The 10,898-nt window shown below is 38.5% G+C and overlaps 2 protein-coding genes across 8 annotated transcripts in view; one reads left to right on the top strand and one right to left on the bottom strand.

Moving 5' to 3' along the window:
- Positions 1 to 10,898, top strand: part of LOC100648950 (cytochrome b5) — a 70,337-nt gene that overhangs the window by 15,650 nt on the left and 43,789 nt on the right. Inside the window, exons 1-2 of one of the 7 annotated variants that reach the window (XM_048409910.1) lie at positions 2,757 to 2,879; positions 6,513 to 6,642. The exons of 1 other annotated variant lie outside the window; for it this stretch is intronic. In XM_048409910.1, coding sequence (XP_048265867.1) covers positions 6,572 to 6,642 — 71 coding nt within the window. In that variant the 5' untranslated portion in view covers positions 2,757 to 2,879; positions 6,513 to 6,571. Of the gene's footprint in view, positions 1 to 2,400; positions 2,880 to 6,512; positions 6,771 to 7,645; positions 8,275 to 10,898 lie in introns of those variants that run through there. 5 more of the 7 variants (XR_007225661.1, XR_007225662.1, XM_048409911.1 and 2 more) reach the window with 5 other exon arrangements.
- LOC100647906 (junctophilin-1) overlaps positions 1,421 to 10,898 on the bottom strand; it is a 45,742-nt gene continuing 36,264 nt past the window's right edge. The window contains exons 6-10 of the mRNA XM_020865556.2: positions 9,698 to 10,837; positions 9,363 to 9,595; positions 8,944 to 9,081; positions 8,273 to 8,531; positions 1,421 to 6,566 (exon numbers count right to left, since the gene is read on the bottom strand). Of these exons, the coding sequence (XP_020721215.1) occupies positions 6,507 to 6,566; positions 8,273 to 8,531; positions 8,944 to 9,081; positions 9,363 to 9,595; positions 9,698 to 10,837 (1,830 nt within the window). The 3' untranslated portion in view covers positions 1,421 to 6,506. The remainder of the gene's footprint in view (positions 6,567 to 8,272; positions 8,532 to 8,943; positions 9,082 to 9,362; positions 9,596 to 9,697; positions 10,838 to 10,898) is intronic.

Here is a 10,898-nt window from a genome sequence, read left to right as displayed (position 1 = left end):
ACAGAATAACAGCAATGCTGTCTAGTACACATTATTTGTCAACAATAGTTTACATAAATTAATATATTATCCTTTTTTTCTTGGAATAGTCATCATGTCTTTCCTTCCAAACAGAATGTTATTTTTTTATTTCGCTCAGAAAAATATGTGATATTTTCTGAATTCAATAACATCATTACACATTCATATTGACCAAGTTGTCGTGTTAGACCACTTGTTTTTTCAGTCAATGTATTATTGAATTTTAATCCTGATCGCCATGGTGCAACAATAATTAGCTTTGTTAATTGAGGCGATAACGCGCATTGCTAATGCATTTCATTGCCGTGGTCTCCTGACCAATGACGTATCAGCGTACAAGGTAATCATTGTAGCAACTCTATATTTTTCTTAGTTTAAAATAGTTTCTTCTTATGGCAAGCATAGTATGCAGAATTTCTTGCTTCTCCGCTTTTTTCTAGTGTGCGAAAATATAACGTTTGACGAATCCGGTGGCTCATATTCATGTTCTGATAAACAATACGTATATACTCTATGTAATTAACAAACAATTAATCTATCGGGATCATTGACTCGACGATTCGATAACATAGACGCAATTCAGGGGAAACTGATCGCAAAAGTGCAAACACCTAGTTTTCTAGAGGCTTTGCGGCCACGAGTTTCTGCATTGCAAATTTCTCGTTCGCGTCGTGTAATTCAGGTCGAAACACATGTTGATACCTTATAAATATTTCAGGAAGCTCGTTTTACAGTTATTCTGCAACGATTTAATTTTACATTAATCGCATTCGATGGCAAATTTAATCGATCTTTCGAGTTAATTAGGAAAATCTTTATTTCCAGTTTTGCAAACCAGTTTCGTCTTATAGAATGATGACTCATATAGAACAGAATACAGCCTACACGGTAGATATAACCAGGTTCTGAAGATAACTTTCAGAAGTGCCTACTGCTCCTCCGAACATAGTTACGAAAATATCATCCGTTGTTTTCACGCCAATACATATTGTCTCGACGAGTGCGGACATCTTGTTGCGTGTATTCGATGTACGCGTTTCTTGGCACTACTCTAAAGTCCAATTAAACCAGCATATTTCGTTATGCAAAATACACGAGATTTTTCTTTTGCCGAATTCCTGAACAATTTGGATTAGCGGCAACGTGAAGCAAGATATTTCAAGGCTTTGTCATTTCGATTTAATTTCAAGGTTACTGTTTACCACGATGACGAAACGATATCGAATTTTTCCGCTCATTCTACTCGTAAATATAACGAAATTGGTATAAAGAAATCAGCGTTTTCTGCAAAATAATAAGAAACGACGATGTGCATCCGAGTTCATCGGGATATCTGTAATACACGCAAGCAAAAGGTCAAGGAACGTTCGAGGTTTTTCAAAATTTTAAATACTAGATATCCTCCTAATCGACATGTTTTAATCTGTCGGCCAATAACAGCTTTTACATCATTACATAAATACATTCAATACATCGAACCAACATTTGTAATATCGTTGTGTAATTAGCAAGGTTTCATCCCAATATATCTCTATATCGGTAAACTCGTTCCTCGAAATGTAACCTGGAAGTACATCGTTGCGTGTGTGCTATTCTCGCTTATCGATCTGCTTTCCTCTAAGGACTCTCCTACTACGTTGTTCTCCTCTAATACAACACTATGAATTGTCTTTATATTAAAATACATGAAATCCCGGTTATATGCCACGGTAAGTGTCTTTAGAAATCGTATCTACCGTTTTACAGAGTAAATCACAAACGCAATTTGAACATCTTAGAATTCTTCGTGCAAATATATCAAAAAATATTTTTTAAATACTTCATATTGTTTCTTTCTGTTAAGAAATATTTACACAAATCAATTATTTATTAAAGAAGAATATTATTATTTACTAAAGAAATAGATAACTCTTAAATAGTTCGACGTGTAACACTTCATAACACTTTGTTACGCGTACGAGAGCTTACTATGTACGAGATAATGATCAAATTTCAACGTTTGTGCTGTACCCAATAGGATTATGTTGCATCTCAGATTCTCGTGAAAAGACACTTTCGAATAACTTGGCACTTGAACAACCCCGACATTAGCTTCACGATACACCCACGATGGTGCTCGATATTTCGCATAAAAAATAGTGTTTGAAAGGTCAAGGAACTTGGGGAGGTTCAATTCCAACCGAGCTTCGTCGTCTAGATTATTCTCGTTTTGCGCTAAGGTTCCAGGTTTCATTCGATTGTATCTCAGGTCATAATCATCTTTTCCTCTTTTCCCCTTTTTTCTTTTACGTTGGTTTATTTAGTTTTCGTTTCTTTAGGCACGACCATTGTTGAGGTACAATTGCAACCACGTTGAATGGAGAAATTCTCGTAAAAAAGTTTCGTTCGAAATAAGCCTTTAACGAGTTTCCATCTTTTTCCATGTAAAAAACTTGCCATTGATCTCGTTCGCGTATAGAAAGAGTTAGAAATTTTCGTAGAAATTCTTAATTACTTCGAGTGTGTACAACCTTGAGCAACGTGACGCATTTAAAATTCAATGTTTGTTATCGGTGGTTATATGTTATCGAAATAAGTAAGCTTTAAACGTCATCAAAAAGTATTATTTTATTTTTTCGTTCGTCGTAGGCTGGCGTCGTACTTTTAAGGAATTCAACGTGGCGCACAAAAAGCGTTTCGTAATTGTACTGTGAAAAATCGTGAATAAAATAGAGAATCCTGATATATTTATTACGCGTGTGTTTGTGTTCGTGTGCGTGTATACATATACGCGTTAATGTTTTAGGGTCGTACCTAATGCACAGAATTATACTTCCTTGCGTCGTTCTACTTCGACGAGAGGAATAGTGTGTTCAGAGGTACGTCGAGAATTAAATTTACGTATTCATAATGCACATTTGGTACCGACATTTGTGCCTGTTGAGTAACAAAGATCAACCCGTTCGAGATATTTTAGAATAGTAACTTAGAAAGTAACTTAAAAGGAACAAATACATGATCAATGTAAATATTAATCCTTTTAAAATTTAACAGGAGAAAGACTTTGGTATCAAATATAGTGAATGATATAAATTTCATTCATTAAGTAATTATCGATATTGGTTAATAGTTATTTATATTTAGTTAATTATCAATATTTATTTCCCAGGAAAAGTTGAAGTTACGTTTTTGTTTGTATCTAATACCAAAAATGCAAGAAATCTTCACGATAAAGAAATAATTCTTTCCTAAACCATTCATTCTGAATTCTTTATTATTTTATAATATTATACTGTCAAAGAGTTAAATCTTCAAAATATCTATCTTTCTCAGAATCTCCCACTATATCACCAAACTTGATTTTCTTTAGACACAAGTTCCATTATACGTCTTAAAGAGGAAATTTAAGAACAGCTATTACACAATTTCCACTAAAATATCTCTCCTTTCGTCTGTCGGTAATCCTACGATCTCGAAAGGGTTATCATCGTCTTCCATTCGTACAGTATTTATTACCTAAATAATTATCTCACACTACATATTTTCTCTTACTTATATCTATGAAATATATATGTATATATAACATGTGTGTATATGTGTATGTATATATATATATGTGTGTATATATATCCCATCTTGTAGAACTAGTACAATATATCATAAACTTTACAGAGTGACGCTACGTCATAGAAGCATGCGTTAGAAAAATAATGTTTCTGATCAAAAAATAGGAGAAAACAAGCGGCGTGGAGGTGGAGGGTAAAAAAAGATTTTTTTTTGGTAATCGTCGCCAAGTAAACGTGAAACGTGGGACAAGGGGGACTGTAACTTTCATCGGTCGGGGAATGCATTCGAGACAGTACAATTAACATCCGACAATGACGGATGAGGGACAGATCGTAGAATTCGAGGCGGGAAGTACATAGGGTCTTGTTGAGACAAAGAGGAGTCGAGAAAGAGGTACGAAGCTTGTTAAAAGGAAAAGAAACGCACGGTCAAGTAGAATGAAAGAATTGTAAAAAAACCGGTCCCCGCCTCCACACCGCGCTAACCTTACCTTTCGAATTCCTTGAATTGCTTAATTAATGGACGTAACATCATACACGTTACTTTGCTTATTTAATGGACGTAACACCATATTGAATGAGTTGAAATCATTTGCGTGCGTGTGTAAGTGCATGCTCGGTTTTCGATCGTTCGACATTCAATCGCGATCAATCGATCATTCAGTGGAAAAGTATTCGATGTTTGGATTTAATGAGAAAAAAAAGGAAAGACGATTGAAATAGATTGAAAGAAGAAAGAAAGGAAGAGAATTAATTAAACGGTTGTGTTTCGAATTATCGGTCGAGTTGTTTGGCTTTCGTTCGATCACTCGAACAAGTGTGTAGAATTAAAACGAGTCTTTTTCCTATTTTCCTTTTTGGAAACGTTAACGGCGTAAATATCTTTGCATCCGGGTCTGTACTTCTGTACCATTGTTCGATATTGCGTTTTTCTTTCCTCTTTTTTTCCCTAGAATTTCCACGTCGGAACGAACAATCTACTAAGCACCTCGATTTTCGGCAAATTATCATCATCTTGTTGCTCTCCCGTACAAGCTATGTAGTCGAACGAATCGCAATATCGACAAATCGAGCACAGATCGTCTGCATCGCCTGACAGAACTCTCGCAAATATTCGTTCATCCATTCTACTACATCTATTGTGCTTCTCATAGAAAAATAACTCTGTCTCTGACGAGAAGGCGGAAAGAACGTTGTCCGCTTCGTTCAATGCCCAAATTCGATTTAACCCTTTCAACCTCGATAATACTATTTTACACCGAATCCAAGAAGGAACCTTTTTATCTGTGCGTTCAGCTTTTGAGCTTCTTTTCACCTCTCACAAATCTTACATCCTTTAACCGAAAGCATAAAAAAACGAAAGAAAAGAAATTGTTATGTACCAGAGGTTGAAAGGGTTAAGTGGCTGTCAATCACGGATGCGAATTACCTACATAATAGCTAGTAACAATCTACGACCAGGTACGAGTTCTTTGCTAATCCACACCTTGAGAATTTCAAGATTTGCCAGTGTTAGGGTAAGGCTATGAAGAGCGACCATATAGCACGGTGATGACTTATGCGCGAAGGAAGTCATACAAATAGAATCTTTGTACAGCAAACACTTTTCAATTTGCACCAAGGTCTTTTATGACAAAGAAATACGTTCAACCCATGGCGTAGTCATCAGTGACTTACGACAACTTTGTTTTCATGACAAATTGTTTACTTTGAGTTATTCGGTAGAACAAATCGACCATTTTTATGTTTGTAAATTCTTACATCAACGTTTTTCTGTGTCGACCTTTTTTATGTTTCATAACGATCCTCGTTGCATAAGGATACTTCCCGATTATATGTTATCCCCTAACAGTATTTTATCGTTCAAAGGAGAACATCCAGAATCGTTCTTGCTATAACCTTACCCTAATGCCCCTGTCTGGCACACACGCGATCGTTGAGACTAAATGGTCGGTCTGAAAATATTTTCTTTTTCGACGCATACCAAACAACGGTTCCGGTCTCTGTTCCCGTTAACACGTCGCTCAGGATGCCCGTGTAAACTGTAAGATACCCGTTCGCTAAACCATGTACAATACCACGTGCACCAAACGAGTCGAGTCCGTTCAAACATCCAGCGAATGTGTTTGATCGATCAAAACGTTGGCGATACGACTGAGCGAAAGCCTTAGAGTTTAGAGAAGCGGCTAGGCCATTCTCCTCTAGATCACGTTAACAAAATTCAACGATTATTCGCCCAACAACGAGCAATCGCGTAAAACACGCATTTTGGAACGTATGATACTTTGGAATGTACTTGGGTAATAATAATTATTGGTCGATGAAAGTTGGAATGTATTTAAACGTTGTTGCATTGTTGAAGCTCGAGAAATTGTTGGTTGCGCGCGGTTCTTATCGTAAATAGACCCTAGATTCTTAAGCAAAGATTCTGCAAAGTTCTTTGCCCTTGATATTAACTTTGTTTTTCCGTGAAGAAGCATGCATTTTAGTCACACTAGCTGTTGTTATGTGATCATAAGTTAGAACACAACGTGTTATACGCCCTATGGATAACATTACATTTTATAATGAACAGTAAACACAGTATCACACTGAACAACATACAGGCTACGAATTATTCCTGGACCGTGTAAGGGTAATCGTAAAAACGATCTATCGGTATATCTCGATCTTAATCCTTAAATTAATTCTTCGTTACATAATCAGTTATCGCAGGCCACACTTTCTCTCCGATAGAATCGGAGGAGGCAGACCCACCTCCCTTTTCTGCCCTCGAGCAGCCCCTTCTCGCTTGTTCTCGTCAGGAATCCAGGGTCTAGTCACGAACGCCGCCCCTCTTTAAACTGGTCTCGACTCATTCGTTATAAAACGCGACGCGGCTCGCGTTTGGTTCTATCGCAGTGTGCGTGTGTGTACATATTTTATTTATAATACTTATACTCATAGGGTTGCGCGGCCCTTCGACGTTGCGGCGAAGGCGGGGACCGTCCGGCCTGCGTCCTGGGATGGCATGCACAGAACACAGCACAAAATGCCACACAGTTACACAGACAAACAAATCGACAGAGAAGAAAAGGTACAGATAAAGAGACCCGTCACCTGGGCGAGGATGGACAAATCCATGGGTGTGTTATTCGAGGTTAAGGTCGTGATTAATAATCATGAATTAATGTACTCTGACTCGAGGGAGGAGATAATATTTAGGTGAATTATACAAAGGTGAATTATACAAAGGCGAATTAAAAAGCGTTAAGGTCGAAGAGTAAAAGCTATCGATGAACGTTAATGCTTGACGTTTGTGTAAAAATGGCGACCGTTGCTTCGAACCATTTTCTCCAACTATATGTATAGAAATCGTTGTTCGGTTCGTGGTAGAGAAAGTTGATTAACGAGACGAACAAGTAATTTGATCGTGGAGAAAAGTAAAAAAATTCGGAGTGCTTACTTCAATTACGTTCGCTAACTAATGGCTATATGTAAACTATAGAGCGGGAATTGAGATGCGAAAAAAGAAAGAAGGATACGATCATTACGGTCGCTAGAGATTGAGCAGAGAAAGATCGTACGATGCGTCTAATGAGCAGGCAAAGTGAATATATTATAATGGTATATATAAAATTGAAAAGTAAGAATCGAAAGTGCAATGGCGTGATAGAAGAGAAGTAATAGACTTTAATAAATCGGAGAACTCGATATGAAATCGTGCTACGAGGCTAGCGAAATTCTACTCTGGTTCCTTTTACTTGTTTTCGTTCTAAAGGCTCATCTAAACGATTACGTCGTCCCGAAGGTATTTCCTTTCATGAGAAAACTCTTTCTCTTTCTCTCTCGTTGCGAGATAGTTAGCTATAAATTCTTAATGTTCTCGCGGGAAGCGTGAATGAACGAGTAACAGCGAACGATTGTTATCTTGTTTAACATCCGGTGGTATTTTTGAACGACACTCTTGGAAAAGCGTCTCGTTGCGTTTCCTCGAAAAATCGTTGCGGTCGAGCGTACTTATAAAACGAAACCGATTTTAATACGTTGAAACTATTTCCCGAACTTTTTACAAATTTTCCTTTTTTTCTACGTCGCAGCTTTCCCGAAAGGAACTTCTTCGAACGTTTGTCGAAGAAACGTAATCCTCGGGGAATTTCGGTGGATAGACTCGTGAAAAAGGCCTAAATAATACACTAAAGGGAAAGCCTATGAAAAAAGGAGTAGCGAATCTATATGGATCTTCCTTGATGTAACATTCTGATACTCGGAAGGATGCGGACAACACGTGAAACGTATTCCGGATTATTGAATTATATATAACGAGACACCACATCCGAGAAGATATGTAAATCATATATCTTAATTTGAACAATCACAAGCGAAGAAGATAGTGTAATTCATATATTTAGATTAAAAATGATATAATAAAATGTTAGAATTTAATGTAGATTTACTTCGAAGAAATACAAAATTCTTTTTTTATCACGTATTCCAAATTTCAATTCGAATAACGGATTAAACAGGATATATTACACAGATGTAAAGAAACAAAGGAATAAATTAGCGAATGTGAAGTTCTGATCCAAAAAGCTCGCAGCTCCTTTTCGAGGTCTCGTGACGCAAGTGCAAGGACATCGATGTCGCGTGACAAGTAAAGAGACATAAGAATATGCGAATGTAATATCTATGTGGTGGATAGCAAGTACGAAAGAAAGAAGACTCACCTTCGACATGCCGCCTCCGCCACCGCCTCCCACACCGGATGCGGTCGAACCGCGTCCGGGAGCGACGTAGAGGCTTTCTGTACGTTTAGGCTGTCCTGGACTCGGCAGAATATCTTGTCCAAGGTTACGATTCTTCAGGAGGGCGCCTTCGAATTGACCGGAAGTCGAGGCAGCGTACGTCGGCGTTGCGGCACCGCTTCCCACCACGGATCCGTTTAATGGTGTGCCCGACCGAATCGCACTCGGTGCTCTCATAGATCTAAATTTGCAGATCGAAGCGTTAAAACTTCTTCATTAATACTTTTGTTATTACTAGTCCACTTTTGATTGTGTATGAGTAATTTACAATTTAATCCATGATTAAAATGGTAGATTAAAATTTGTTACATTTTTTAATTAATATCGTAAAAATTGAAATATCGAATAAGCAGATAAGCGATATGAAAGATTGACGAATGAAAATGGGATTTAATATTTTGGGAATGTTAGTTTCCATTATTATTGATCAGTGATTAATTGTAAACGTAATGGATAACAAATTGCTAAATTGTTTACTTCATTTTACTTCATTTGGCGTAAAATGAAGATAATAAATATATATATATATAAATAAATGAAGAGAATAAGTTTTAGGAATATTGTAACTAAAAAACAGACAAATTGCAAGGCACCTGTCGAGCATGTCTAAGGATGGATTCGTGACGGATTTATCGACGGACGGCTGTCTCGATCCAGTCAATCGGGAATGCGCTCTAGCGTATCGATCTACAGAACTATCACGACTGGGCGGCCTCTTATAATGATCTAGCCTGTAAAATGATAGATCAGAACCGATATAATTAAGAAAATATCCTTTGAAATAAAAAGAATATAAAACAGATCCTTAACGCTAATTATCAATAATGCGTACTATCTAATTATTATTAAAATGACGTGATTACAGTAAATAGTTATATACAGGGGTTTCCAACAATTGTACTATCCGTGTATTAAAAAAATGTTAACTCCGTCAATGTGACGAGTTTGATACTTCTAGCGTTAATCGATTTTGTTGTATTAATTTATTCGCGTAAACAATGAGCTCAGAGACCTGTCGTTCAGCGTTTGCCCAATAGTATTGGGTCGATCCTGGGGAGATAAAACCCTGCTGTTTCTTCGTATACTTGTAGAACTCGGTGGTCGTTTTGCGTCGCCATCAGGCTCGTATTGTTGTGGAATTTGGGTTTGTGATTGGGGTGGTAATTGCTGCTGTTGCGATTCCCCATATATTTGCTGGGAGTTGTATTGATTCATTTGACTTAGCCCATATTGATTCGGTAACGTCTAAAAAGAAATTGATCAGGATTGATATATATGCACAAAATTATATAACCTACACAGTTTAATGGAAAAGAAGATCTAGTAATCTACTTAATGTGTTATTACCTGCTGACTAGGATAACCTTGTATATTCTGATACCCGTGTGGTCCAACTTGCTGCTGTTGTTGGTACAAATACTGATCGCCCTGAGGTGGATTCATAGGTTGATATTGAGGCTGATTATAGGGACTACCTTGAACAGGGTACTGATTCTGCGGAGCGTATTGCCCTCCCTGGAACTGACTCATTGGCTGATACTGATTCGGTATACTGTTAGGATACTGTTGAGTAGGATTTTGAGTCATCGACTGAGGGTACTGCGTTTGATAAAGATTTTGACCGCTCAAGGTAGTCTGGTTCAATTGATTCAGAGGTAGCTGGTTCACCAGTTGAGCTGGGGTCACCTGATTCGCTAGCTCGCTCTGCGATAGCTGATTCTGCGGTAACTGATTCTGCGGTAACTGATTCTGCGGTAGCTGATTTTGTGGCAATTGATTGCTCAGCAGTTGATTTTGCGACAATTGGCTCTGCGGCTTCATGCTGGCTCTCCTGATCGACTGCATCACGTTACTTGCCGTGGTTGTCGCTGACGTAGTTGTTCCCGACGTTGTTTCCGAGGTCGGGTTCTTCATAGGCGTAGAACTAGGTTGATCCACGCTACCCCCCTTGTGAAGAATACTCTTCGATGGAATACTGTCCTGAGGTGGTGGCACGTATTTCGGTATCTCCCTGTTACGTAATCTCTCGAGTCCAGGTTGTCGGAAGTCCGGCGCAAATTGCTTCGCCGTCTGCTGAGCCAGTTCCGAATCTTCTCTCGCTTGCTCGGCAGCTGCATCCGCCAACTCGGCTCTTCCTCGCGCAGTGGCTGTTCTCGAGATCGCTATATCCGCCTTCTGAAGAGCGATCTTGCTCGCCCTTTGAGCCGCATTCACCGCAGCCTCTATCCTCTCACGGAACTTGGCCGATCTGATAAGAAACAGATGCTTCTTCTTCTGGCTGGTGATCAACACGTTGTTCTTGTACTTGCCCTCTTCCTTGGTGCCATCGCGGAACGTTGTCACACCGTATCCGTACTTTCGATTATTGAACCATTCACCCTCGTATCGCAGGCCATCGCTACGCTCCGATATACCGAAGCCTGTCCTCTTATCGTTTTTCCACTCGCCGAGGTACGTCTCGGTTACCGAGGCGTCCATTTGTTCGTCCTGAAAATAAAATATTATTCTTATACAAGGAAAATTATATTAGAAAACTATTCAGCCGTTT

This window comes from Bombus terrestris, chromosome 11 (genome assembly GCF_910591885.1).
Source record: "Bombus terrestris chromosome 11, iyBomTerr1.2, whole genome shotgun sequence".
Lineage (NCBI taxonomy): Eukaryota > Metazoa > Arthropoda > Insecta > Hymenoptera > Apidae > Bombus > Bombus terrestris.
Note: the sequence above shows the minus strand (reverse complement) of the source record. Positions and strands in the feature narration are given on the sequence as shown.